This window comes from Tauraco erythrolophus, chromosome 1 (assembly GCF_009769465.1).
Source record: "Tauraco erythrolophus isolate bTauEry1 chromosome 1, bTauEry1.pri, whole genome shotgun sequence".
NCBI classification, from domain to species: Eukaryota; Metazoa; Chordata; class Aves; order Musophagiformes; family Musophagidae; genus Tauraco; species Tauraco erythrolophus.
In genome coordinates, this window is record NC_141465.1 from 114739172 (window position 1) to 114752836 (window position 13665).

General features: G+C 35.2%; 1 protein-coding gene across 5 annotated transcripts in view; it reads right to left on the minus strand.

Annotated features, from left to right (window-relative positions):
* Positions 1 to 13665, minus strand: part of NUP58 (nucleoporin 58) — a 38465-nt gene that overhangs the window by 4205 nt on the left and 20595 nt on the right. For 4 of the 5 annotated variants that reach the window (XM_086621341.1, XM_086621335.1, XM_086621327.1 and 1 more), the window contains 3 exons: positions 12439 to 12640; positions 6305 to 6403; positions 3338 to 3433 (listed from right to left, as the gene is read on the minus strand). In XM_086621341.1, coding sequence (XP_086477467.1) covers positions 3338 to 3433; positions 6305 to 6403; positions 12439 to 12640 — 397 coding nt within the window. The remainder of the gene's footprint in view (positions 1 to 3337; positions 3434 to 6304; positions 6404 to 12438; positions 12641 to 13665) is intronic. The other variant, XM_086621358.1, reaches the window with a different exon arrangement.

A 13665-nucleotide genomic window follows, 5' to 3' on the forward strand; every position in this document is an offset into this window, starting at 1 on the left:
TATTCCTGTTGCAAGGAAAGAGCATCAGTCACGGAATAGCTTAGTTCTAGAGGGAAGAGTCACAAAGTCTTGAACCGTAGCTACGACGTGATCAACGGTTTCTCTGTTGAAATTAGTATTACTTATGTGTCAGTAACTATTTTCAGAAAGTAAATGACAACCTGCCCTTCAAGGGCATAGACTTAGCATCTCCCTGAAGGACCTCAGAGTACACTTTATTCACTGGGATTTCACATCTCTGCTTCAGTCAGCCCTTTAGACAGGTAAGCCAAACATGAGGTACGCACCTCCCCATAACAGTATTTTTTTTTAATTTTAACACTACAAGGATAAACAGCAGTTCAGCAGATCTCAAAGGCAATCTATTCCTGCCCTCGTCCTCCACGCCACAATAGGCGCTCTAGATCAAAACGGATTTGCAGCACAGCTTTGACTGATTTACTATAGCCTCTGTATCTAAAAGCTGCTCATAGTTACACATGGATTCTATGATTATACTTAGATCCACTTTTTCAAGCAGTATATGTCCAGCCCTGATCCCACTTGATAATCTCCTATACTGTGTAATAAGGCTGCTATTCTTTACTAAGTCTCCAATGCAAAAATTCTCATTTCAGCTCTTCAAAGCATATTTAGCATGTTTTCACAAAAACAGTGTGTGTGTACACACCCCCTTCCCTTAACATTATATATCTATAAATTCAACTGTCTTTTTTTTCCCCTTTTCCCATCACTTTAGGAGTCTTAATGCTCTCTACAACATCCCACTCACATCAGCCTTTTCGGTTGCCATCAAATTAATAAGAGTAGGAAGTAATAGAGACTTGATTTAGAGTCCGCTTTCCACAGTGTCTGTGTGGGTTTCAGAGGGAAGTCTGAGAGACTCGTTCCGTCTCGCAATCGTGTGCACTACAGGGACTGAGAGAAGATGGCTGCTGCTCTGCTTTTCAGCTACTGACACTGTGGACATGGCGACTGTTCTGGGACTAAGCCAAATTTACTGTCAGAAGATGCTCAAGTACTTTCAGAGGACTCAGAATTTTCTCTTCAAACATACAAACTGAAATTGTTCAGAATAGTAATACTAGTAGAAACATTTGCAAATCTTTGAAAGCAATTAAATTTAGCTCATAACTTACAAACACTTGACAGAAGCAATTTGGGGATCTATAATTTTTGTGCTAAAATAAGAACAAACTGATGGAAAACATACGGAGGAGACGGGGCATTATCTAAGCAGTGTAGAAGGACAGGGTGACAGAACACTTACTAGACATTAGTTGGGAAAATACTTAAGTGCTCACATTCAAACACAAGCAGTAATAACAGTATATCCCATAACCCATATTCACCCCATTTTCCTCACTTTTTCAAAGAAAGAGATTCAGAAATAAGATACAATTATCATACAGTAATATAAACCAGAATACTGTTTCAGGATCCTGTAAACGTTATCTAAGAAACAGGACACATTAAAATTAAAAAAAGTATATACACATAAAAAAATATATATAACCTGGCTAGCCTCTGGCATCATTCAAATCCATTTATACTCCTTCAATAAAATTAAAATAAAGATCATATGCAATCCAGAAGCTATAAAGCATAGGATTTTGGATATAAAAGTTTGTGCTTCTGGGCTACCAAATTTTTATGGAGGTTTCTATCACAGTCTAGATCAAGATTTCATGACCACTTCATTTTATAACAGAAATTACATTTAGTCTTTTATATTCCTGGTTAGCACCTTGTGCAGCTGAGACTCCTCACTGAGCTGAAAACGATCTTCATTTTATTCAGTCCAACTCCCTCACCGCTAAAGAGAGATTGGGGGCACTGCCACCATGACAAAGTCTGGTTTGAGGAACATAGCAAAATGACATCTAAATTGTCTCTGCACATCACCAATGTAGCTAAGGCAGGCTTGCTATTTGCTTTGGTTTGATACCTCATCAGTGGTGGACAACTGATCTCTACAATAGTTTTATAATTACATTTCTTAATATACTAAAAACTAAACTATGTACTTTGTAACTTAGCAGCTTGAAATGCTGCAATACGGTTTATATAAATATTGATAATAAGTAATTTAATATAGGCTCAGGAAAAATAAGCTACAAGATAAAAATGTAAGCAATGTGAATTTTCCACTTGTTTCTGATATTTAACTAAGCAAAAATAGGCTGATGCTTAAACACTGCATGCTGCAAAATCTGAGATGTTCTATCAAGAATTTACTAGGATGTTACACATTCAAGCATGTTACACAGCCAGCTTAGTGAGCTATTTCCACTTTGTAACACAAAGCTTAAGATATTTCATAGGTCTAATTTGACAGCATAACTCATTACTACCCAAGGAAAAAGCAAAGCAAAACAAAACGAAAAGCATGGCAACTAACAAGACACTGGTCCAAGCTAATATACTGGGTATTTACTAATAAATACCAGCCACTTGCTATGTTTGTATTAATAGCAGGTAAAAAAAAACATTTTGCTTTTTTAAAAGAAACATGCTACCAAAAGCCAGTCCTAGGAGATACCATACTCCTTCAATCTGTCATCGAAGAAAGACTGTAAGACAGACTATAGTAAGCTATTTGCCTCAAAAAACAAACTCCTCTTTAAAAAGTAAAAAGAGATGCAAGCTATAGAAGTGACTAAGACTTCAGAAATCTGAGTCAAGGAGTAAGTGCATCAATATTTTCGTTTTCTCATCGCCGACAAAATTAAACCAAAAAAGTGAAATGGGTACTGAGTAGTCCAATTGCCACAGCAATGTTTACAGAAAAGCAGTTAACGCAATGAATTATGGATCTATACAGAGGTACAATACCTACAATTCACTATTGAAACAGAAAGGATAAGCAGATAAGCAGTTTTAAGGAAACCTTCTGGGCTTCTAAAAAATAATTTTAACTTTACTTGGAAATACAGGAAGTCAAAATACTGGTATATTCATCACAAATTTATACACTAATTTCAACAGCTCATATAGGCCATGAATTCAAGTAGTAACTGCATTTCTGTGCCTCAAACTGCATCTGACCTAATCTGATGTATCTGACCTCCTGCTTCCACTCCTAATTAGATAAGACAACCATCAAACAGAAAACATCAATGCTCACTCAATACTGTCTACCTAGGAGACCTTTAACAGAACCTAAAAACTTCTCTGAAAATGTGCATTTAGCAAGTAAGTGCTAAATACTTTAATGGTTATATACACATGCAGCTTTAAGCACGTGTTTCGGCAGCCTTCTTAGACCGAGTGCAGCAGTTTGATTATAACACTTCTACTTTAAGACAAACTTGGAATTCAAGAGAAATAAACCAACCTGCACTTAGACTTCCAGATGGTTTACTTGTAGTTCCAAACCCAAATGATGATGCTCCAGTGGCACTACTTCCAAAGGCAGAGCTACTTCCAAATCCTAGTAGAATAACAGTAAAGACATACAACAAAAAAATTACAGACACAGCAATTGAAGACACAGAGCTTTTTTGGCAAGTGTTCTAACCAAACATAATTCTAAAAGCTATTTGGTAAACAAATATTCCTAACATTATTGCCTCAAGAGTATTATTATTCTCAACACAACATTGTGTTAAGAAAACAGTGGAAACAGGAAAGCATTGGAGAAAAATCCTTCCTTCAAAATACAAAACTGAGTAAAGGAAAAGCTATAAAAACAGATGAAAAACTATCAGAGTTTACAAAATTGCTATTGAATGCTGTTAAATTGGGAAGAAAATGGTAGTCAAATAGGTCAAAACTAAGAAAAAAATCAGACAAGTTATATGACTTCTGTTACAGAATGCTGCAATCTTAATCCAAAACTCTGAAGGAAAAATTTTCTACAATTAAAACAGAGTAAACATTTTCTTGAGTTTACATTTGGCTTGTTTTACAGTCATCCCCCCACCAGGTTATTAGGGATCAGCTTCATCTAGGAAATCACAAAATAGGTTAAATACTGTACAGAAACAGAATTGCACAATATTTAACAGGAAATATCATCATATAAACGGCAGCCATAAACTTACCGCTGTAATAAAACTCATTCTGTTAATTTTGTAATTGACATTTATAATTCCATAAGATAAATATTTCAAGATTCCAAATGTGTTATCAATGAGATCACTTCAAAGGAAAAGTAAGTTGATACTTGCAGTTTGAGATAAAGGCCAGACAAAAGGAACAGTAAGAGAAATATATTCTCTGACTTTGGTTGTCTCAAGAGGTTTTCAAAAAATACTATTTGTATTTGAGGAAATCGTGCTCCCATTCTTAAGTTCCAAGTGTCAGGGAAAAAAACAGGTATTGAGCCTTTACCATTCCTTCACAGAAATAATTTTTAGATTTTAAAACTAGTAAGGATTGAACACTATCTGAAGCAGTGTTCTCTAGTCTTCTGCAATTTTTAAATCGAGTAAGTTTTAAGGGTATATAATGGCAAGTATCATTTGAACGTAAGAGTTTATTTAAATGATACGCTTTTTTGTCCTATCTAGTTTGAAATTAATTACCAATGGTCAGGCAAGGTGTCTGCAAACGTTTAATGAAGCATAGGATCTATAAGCTACATCTCTCATATTTAAATGCAAAAGTCTCTACAGCACTAACAAAATTCACAGAATATTTATCACGGAAAGAGAGCAAATTTTGCCAATTAAAAGAATGTTTCAAGAGTATACATTCAAAATTGTCCTACTCAAAAAACCCGCCCAAGATAAAAATCTTCAGTATTAATTCTGTTAATTTGTTTCCAACAGCACATCTGCAGGATATTTTGCATGTATTCCTTTATTTTTCTACACTTGCTTCTATCAGATAGTCTTCTTTATTTGTCAAAAGACAAAAATTTTGCAAATTAATACAGAATAGATGAAATGCATGCAAATACTTTTCTAAGCAGAGAAGTAGCAAAAAAAGGAAAAAAGTTAGGCCTCTAAGACAAAACTAGAAGCAGCTGTCCATCAATTTAAAAGAAAATGTTCTTTAATTTACATTGGCAAGATTGGTGAACCTATATAAACAATCTTTAGTCTACAAGCTCTTTGGTTGAAAAGGGTTTATGATTGTGTTGGGTTTTTTTAAGACATTTAAAACATTGTGGGAATGACCTGGTAATTCGGAAGTACTTTCCTTTTAGCCCGCTATTCTCTGTTATTTTTCCTGTTTAGGTGTACAGACGTTCATTTACCTGAAAAAGCTTAAAATCTGATGAGAAAGGACATTGGTAGATTTAAAGACAATTTCAAGATGATAATTTAAGGTACAAACTGATGTAACGTGCAAGTTGCATCATCTTTCCAATAGCGACTGAGGTTTAATTATTTTAAATACATTGCAACACTGATTCATATTAGACTTGTAAAGGGAGAATATGCAGGGCTGTGGACTGAGGCTGCACAGAGGCAAGGACGTATAAGAAAAACCACAACATGTTATGTTTGTGCTCACCAGATGTAACAATATTCTTTGCAGATCTCATACAAAAGCTTCAGAGGACACTACTGTCTTTTGACTTGCACTGTTGGAACCCCTGACCCATACGGATAAGAAATTTACATGCGGATTACCTTCTACTAATCACTTAGATTTTACTTGTAGTTCTACTACTGAATTCATTACATTGAAATGAAAAGGTCTACGTGAATTTTATCATTTTTTTTATTACCACCTACTCTTTCAGTCATGTGTCCTCTTGGAATATATTCCCCACCAACACTTCTAATGTTTTGATAAGTACTTTTCTCTCACTTTCAAATGTTGCTTTTTCAGCTTGAGGAGAGATTTTTTTCCACCTCAGCACTGAGGGACAGAATGACAGCTAAAGCAAGTATGTTTCTGCAAGCAGGAGCCCAGAACTACAGTAACTTCTTAGCATTTCTTCTTATCTTAATCCAAGCAGAAATGAGTCCCTATAGTTAACAGTTTAACATACAGGTGAAAAACTTCTATGGATTAGCTACAGCATGATCCAATGTTTCAGGTGCTTAATAAGTTGAGTTGTAATTACAAAAGGATGTAACTGATGTACTTGTCTAGCTTTAAAAACAAAACTTCAATGTGAATACTTCACCCTGTTCACCCTGGGTTTTCACTACAATGGCTTATTAGCCTTACTATTAGCTTTAGCAATTCCTTCTGCAAGGCATGAAGTTTGGAAAGCACGGACTACCAAATTGTAAGGTCCTTCCCTCAAACAGATCATCCTCTTAGTGGAGTTAAAGGTTTGCAAGAGATTCAGATGTGCGGTATAATAATTCAATTAAATATTAGAAAAGTTAAAGTGTACCTCCAAGGCTTGAAGAACCTAAGCCACTTGATTGCAAGCCAGTGCCAATACCTGAGCCGAATGGCGTTCCAAAACTAACTCCCAGAGATGGCTGTGGCCCTGGTATAAAAAAAATGAGAACAAACTTGCCTTACTCTTTCATAGTAAAGAGGTCCTTTATTTATTTATTCAAGTATTTTATGTGAACATCATTGCTTTCAACAAATCCTATTAAGATCCCAAACTTTACCTCATCAAAATTCCTCACTTAACTGTCTGTCTCTACATCCACCTGGTAAAAATCTCAGAAAACACTGACTGTAATAAGATGAAACTGGTAAAAGCTAACAACATAACAACATTATTTAGTATTTTTAAAAGTTAACTAGTCTCATCTTAAAGTTTAAAACATTAAATCTAAACCTTGAGAGAACTCATAGGTAACAACATTTTGCCACCTGTATTAATGAAATCAGAAGGGAAAACCTTCAAATTAAAAACATAAGAACTGACACTAATGTAACAAATACTATATTACTATATATACTATATATAGTATATAAAATGTATATATACACACTATATATAAGTATATATTACTAAACTGTATTGATTATTTATTTAAATAGGAATCTTCAAAACTACAAGTATTCCATCCAAATTTGAAACAGAACACTAAGATAAAAAACAAGACAATGACTTTATTTTATTAAATTTATTGTTCATTTTTAAGCAAGTCAATTACACAGTAACATGACAATTCAATTCTTTTCCACACAAGTGATAACTGAGTTCTGTTAAGCTCTGCTACATAACACCATTCAATAAGGTAAACTAGTCAAACCACCTGTTTAAATAAACATTTACAAAAGGCACAGTTCTGTGTACCTTCATGAATTAGATACATTCAAAATTTCAGAGTTTGTCCCATAATTAAAAAAGTTGACAGTACTTTCTCTGCATATTCACACTAAGATGCAGAACTGTCAAAAAAACCATATTCAGTCTGCCAAGATGAAATTTACAGCCTCAGTTCCTTTCATTTCTCTTAACCTTAGGGAAATAAAGAATCAACTTGCTAGCCCATTACTAGCACATTTTAAAATAATTAATTCTGATAAATAATTAATATATTTTGACAGTTTTCACAGTACAACCTTATATTCCTGTCTTTTTCAAACAGTTTTCAGTGCACTAGTTAAAAGTTTAACCATTGACGATAAAAATACAGTGCCAAACTCTTAATCCACAGACATTCACCCCTTTTCTCAAGACAGCCTTCTCCATGTTTAAACATACTTTATGTACTGTATCTGTGAAAGTGATGATTTATTCAATTACTATCAAGCTCAGATAATTCCAGTCTTTTTCCTAAACCATTATCACATTTAGGCTTATTTTCATTCAAAATTTATTCCTTCATACTACAAAGTTTTCTGTTACTAATATTTATCTACAGTTCTAAAATGTAAGTATTTCAAGCTTTTAAAATCATTTCAATATTTGAAGATTTAAATGGAAAAATCATTTTGAATCAAGTGAAAGGCACTGTATGTTGCAAAGTGACATTTTTGCTAGGAACACAAAATTCTTGTGATCCAAGCTGAACGACAGCTGTATACTCAAAGTAGTGTTAAACTAAATTCTAAGGGCAAAGTTGTTAGTTTTCAATCTCTGCTTAGCAGGGAATAGTTGGGAAACCCAAGCTATTTTTTCCAAATAAAAAAAGTATATCAGATGTTGTAATTACAAATTTTCACATAAATTTAAACCTAAACTTGTTTACATCCAGTTTAAATACTGATATATCTACCTAGCAGCTCTTTAAAAATAAGGAGAAAATTGTTATCAATAAAAAGAAACAAAAAACCCTTCACAAGCCAGTTAGTCATCTAATAAGCTAAAAGAACCCAAAAACATATATCCAGTTTCTTCTCAAGTGCACAGGTTTCTATCTCAGTAGGAGGCACTGTTAGTGGAAGACCTTAAAACAAAACACTACAGTCCTCCAGGCCAAGCTTTTTACCAAATGCAACATGCTTTTTAGAGCCAGTAAAAAACATTATTCTAAAACACCTTGGATTATATAAACCAGGATCTTATGCCTTATGCTAAGAAGCTTTTCATTGAGCAACAGCATATGATACTTGTTGATTTTGTACCATAATGTTCTGAAGGCATCATCACAACTTCTAGTTCTTGTCAGTAAACATAATTTTCAATAGCAAAAAAATAGTACTAAAGATTCTTTGATGCCAAAAGTACTAGCAAAAAATTGGCACTTCTGGCTATTATAGGTACAAGACAAATTCTTTATAACAAGTATTTCAACATTTTAAAACTTTATATATTTGCCCTGTAGACCATTACGGTTTAATGAATAGGACCCACTACAAAGAGTCCAGACAGGTCAGCCAGATTCCCTGAAGTGACATTCTGCAATTTTTCAAATCACAGCTAGTCCTAACAGTGAACAAATTTAGTGTCACAACTTAGATCTGATTCTGACGAAGTAATACACTGACTAATTTTAACCAAGGTTAATACCACATTACACAATAAAAATTTTAAGTGCTATAGAGGCTTCAGTATCCTTTCCCATTAGCACTTCAATCTCATACTGAGTTCAGACAAAACATAACAAAGTGTGTTAACAGCTTGATAATGCTTTGACTAACTCTGCACTTCACCAGTTAAGGAGAGAGTAACTAAGTTGTTGGAGGGGTACTTTATTTTTCAGAGGAGGAAAGGTGAGCTTGAAGAAAATAATTTCTTCAAGACAACTTAGTCTTACCAGAAAAATACCAGTTTCAGCCTCATGCATTCACAGCTCTTAGTTCACTAGACTTTTAATTTCCTTTTAAATCTTTTACTTTAGTCCCATCAATAATAACAGGTAGGCTAGCCACCATCATTTTGAGTTCCATGCTGTCCAACATCACTCAGGGAAGGTGCAGGTGAGGCAGTGCTTAAAACTAGCTGCTACTGCACAAATGCATGACCAGCCTCACTGCTACCAACAAAGCTGTGCTCAGAGCAAAAGTGCTGAACTAAGGAGAAAGGTTGTGTGCAGACTAGACTTAAGCATAATTTTAATAACTCTAGCTTCAAAAAACTGCACAAAAATTGTGCTTCAGTGAGCACACCGTAGTCTTGGTATCCTGATTATCCATCCCAGGAGACCAGTGGAGCACATCTTTGCTCCCTTTCTTCCATATGGCCAGGATCCACTGGCTTTATTTATTTCAACAGAAGCCAGACATGTCTTGGCATACAGAGAGAACATAAACAGGGTGCAATCTACACCCAGGAACTGCAGAAACATTCCCTGATCCCACAGCTTAGATGTAGCTACTAAACTTTTGACTTCTGAAGACAAATTTAAAATAAATTATTACTTATCTTTTTCAGAGAAAGAACAGTAACTAACTCTAAATTAATCTTATGAAATAGACCTAACCATGTAAACATCAAGTATTTTTTAAAAAAAGAAACTAACTATCCTGATCCCTCAATGCTAGAGTACCATATATTAGATTTTAGTAAAAAACTTTAAGGCCCAGATTAATTTTCTTGGTTTATTCTTATTGTTAAGAACAGCAACAGCAGGTCAGGTATTACACAGACACACAACTCCACCCTCCCTTTACATACACCTCATTTCATAGTATTTTCTCTCACAACCTTCTACTGTCCCTCATCTATCCCACTCTTCAGGATCTACATCTTGCAAGGAAATACATGTGATTTTAACTTCTGTTAGATAGTTTATCAAATTCATAATAACATAACACAAAGTTAAAACATGACCATTTGCTGCAGTAAAACAGCAAATGCTTGCATCTGAAAACTCAGAACAAGGAAAAGAAAATGAAGAGGAGGCAATCTAAGTATTTAAAGATACCCTGCAAAACCAAAAAAAATTTTTTTTTTTCACTAAGGGCAAGACAAAAAGTGGCAGCCTTAATCCGAAGCTAAGAAGTTTCAGGTAAATTGTTAGGAAAAAGTCAAGCACTGAAATCAGTAATTTAGGAAAGTAGTGAAATTTTCTTTTCTAGCAAGCTTTTAAGTCTTTAAGATATCACTGAAATAGTTCAGGCCTGACTAATCCTGCTTTTGAGCTAGAGGAACAGAAAAGACTACTTCAACCTCCACCTAACCCTAAGAGTTAACCTAAGCGTTAAGTACTCTTGAAGTGCCACTCAAAATAACAATCTACTACTCTTTCTCCAGGTCCTCAAGTGAGTTGCATGGAGGGTAACAATATTCCAACTGTATAAGTAGCAAAAAAATCGTTGCCTACTTTTGTTGGCATGTTCAACATAAGTTAATGGCTTTGTTCTATCTGCATCACTCTTGTAGTTGGCACAATTCTGGCTTTTGAAATACTCTGTCAAAACCACCAACCAAAAAAAAATCCAACCCCTACACATGCTCCGATTTGCTCCTTTTACTACAAAACATTACAAAATACCTCAAGGTATAAAGTCACCTTACCTCAGGTGTGTTGGTACAGGTCATTTCTGCTTTTTTTTTCATCTCTTCGCTCCTACTTCTAAGAGAATATTCACAAAATCATGCCATATGTGGCATCAATTTACTGAAGTTATTATTATTAGCAGTTCTCTTGAATCTGGACTAGGAAGAGGAAGTTCAAATCCCTCCCCTCAATTCATGAAAATGCCGATATAACTTTAAGTGTGACATCCCAAGTATGATTTTCATACGCAACTAATCCTGTAACAACTGTGGAGAGTATTTTGAAAACCACATGAGACACAAAGATGAAGGGAGAGGGAACTACTTTGGCAACGTTAGGCTGCACAAGCCACACTTCTATCTGTATTAAAAACCCTGAAGCATAAAATTACGTTATCTCATGTTTTCTGTTTAAAACTAGACTCTTTTGCAGATGTCACTTTAACAAGATTTCCATGGATTAACATAGCAGCAACAGGAAGATTGTTCTCTGTGACAGAAATTTAGAAGAGAAACATTTCAAACAGACTTCATTTTTTGCTACGTTCAAAGTATTTTGGCATACTTGTCTTTTAAACCCATCTCCTTGCTGTTTCTAAGGGCCAGGGCTGGAAGGACATTGTATTTTCCTTTTATGAGGGATGCAAGGACAGTCTAATGATTTGTCAAACATAGGGGGGTTGCTGCATAGGTCTCTAAAACCATTCAAAATATGACTGCTGTTGTAAGACAAGAGAAGGGAAAGGTGCTAATACAACTTTCAGTACACCTATAAAGAAGATCTTAGAAAACACGATGGAATGAAGTTACCTATGTTTTTCATAATTTGCTGACATAGACAGATATCCAGGTTGAAGTAAAATTAAATGGAATTTATCTTATTTCTGTTAAATGATTAAATATTAATTCAATTCTCCACGTTCAGGAATCCCTCTCTGACAAGTGTTGGTTAGTATAACAATGCCAACTAAGGTTCCTTAAGTTATTTCCTTTGCTATATGTATCCACGCTTCATTAGCGGTGGGTCATGCATTTCCTGTATTTTGGTCTTCCTTCTTACACACATGCACACACAACTACTGATCCACTCTACTTTCTCTAATACTTACTCACAACAGCAGAATGACCAGCAAAAACTGCTCCAATATCACCTTGACAAAGGAGGTGGCTACAAAATAATAAGCCAGGCATCCATCTTCCTATTCTACAGATGTTTGCTCCACTATCCTTCCTGTTCTACAGAATTTTTCCTTTTTATGGTTCCAAAGTGCTATGTAAAAATGCATTCTTAATTTTACATAAGAAAATGGTAATATGCATTTAGATATTCTCTCCTCACCGATTTGAAACAATTTACTATAACCATACAATTCTGGAAGGAGGCTATACTATGCGTATTCAGAGATGTTACTGAAGAGTCAAGACTCACATTCCAAGGGGTAAGTTAGAACAATACAGTAAATATCACTAACACAAGTAAATTCACAAGATTAAGTATCTGTTGTATAATTATTGCTAAGTCTACCCTGCATTTTTCTATTGGCTATGTATCAGTAACTTCGCTCATCACAACGTTTAGATTTTTAGTCGAACACGAAGGAAGACTTCGTAGAAAATTTTACACAAATTTACTATTGTCGTAACACTAATAATCTATAACTTGAATGCACTCAGACCTGTAGCAGGCTGTTGCTGCTGAGTAAGTGTTGCAGCCATCGCAACGGCTGCTGCATTTGGTATGCTGCTGAAAGGGGTCGGTCCCGTGGTAACACGTGGCGCGCTCTGCCACTTCTTAGCTTCTGTTCGTCTTGCCTCAAACACATCCATGGCATCTCCCAGAAAGGTTTTCCTGTAGCCAAGGTATTGGTCTTTGAGCATCTGAAGGGGGTGGGGGAAGCCATTTTAGTTCAGTGTATTGGACACAAAACTTTAACTTAATCAAGAAAAAGACACTGAGTTATTGATAACATTTCCTTAAAAGAAAAAAAAAAAAAGCCCCCCACAACCTGAAAGGATCTGGTCAGGCTATGAGCTGGAGAGAACTGTTTTGCATCAGCTACAGCCAAAACAGGTTCCTTACTTAAACTCTGCAAAGCAGTCAAGCCCAACAGACTAACATACCAAATGGTATAAAAATCTATCAAAGTTGGTGTAAATCAGCACAATTCAATTTGTCTCACTGTACTAGCTGACATAAGAGGCTAAATACAGCCACATTACTAGATTGTAACATAACACGCTCTTCAGTGCTACCCTTCTGCACAGAGCCTGCTTTTGCTTCCCTATCACCTTCACCTGTATTTCTTTCCTTCCTTTCACTTGCATTTCTTTCTTAACACAAAGCTAAAGCTACCAGAATTTTAGAATTCACTCTTGTTTCTGATGCATTTCATCAATGATGTAATTCAGTGCAAATGCAATAGATCATTCTGCTTTAGACTAACAAGTAGCCTAAATCTGTTGTGTCATGTCCCCCCTTCTCCCCTCAAAACTCCACCTTCAGTGACAACACATGGCTTGGCCTCTTCATCATGAGTCATTCCTATCTGTCATATGAGGGAAGTATGGATAGCTTAGGTAACAAAGGGAATACATGCCTTCAATTAAAGAACTGATAGAATTATTTTCATCTTCTAACAGAGAATCTTTAAATGTAATAGATATATTAAAATCAAAGAACAGAATATTCAATTCAATTGAATTTTACGGAAGGCATACTATATCCTGTGCTCCTGGGTAAGGATATGCTTGTTTCCAAGAAGAGGAGCTTACAGTCCAAAAATTCTGACTCAGGATTTGAACAGCTATAATCCTAAGTCTATAAGCAACAGCAGGAAACATACAGAAATAATGACCTCCTTATCACAGGAGTGCTGTCTTTGGAGAGAAAAGACATTTCTAGA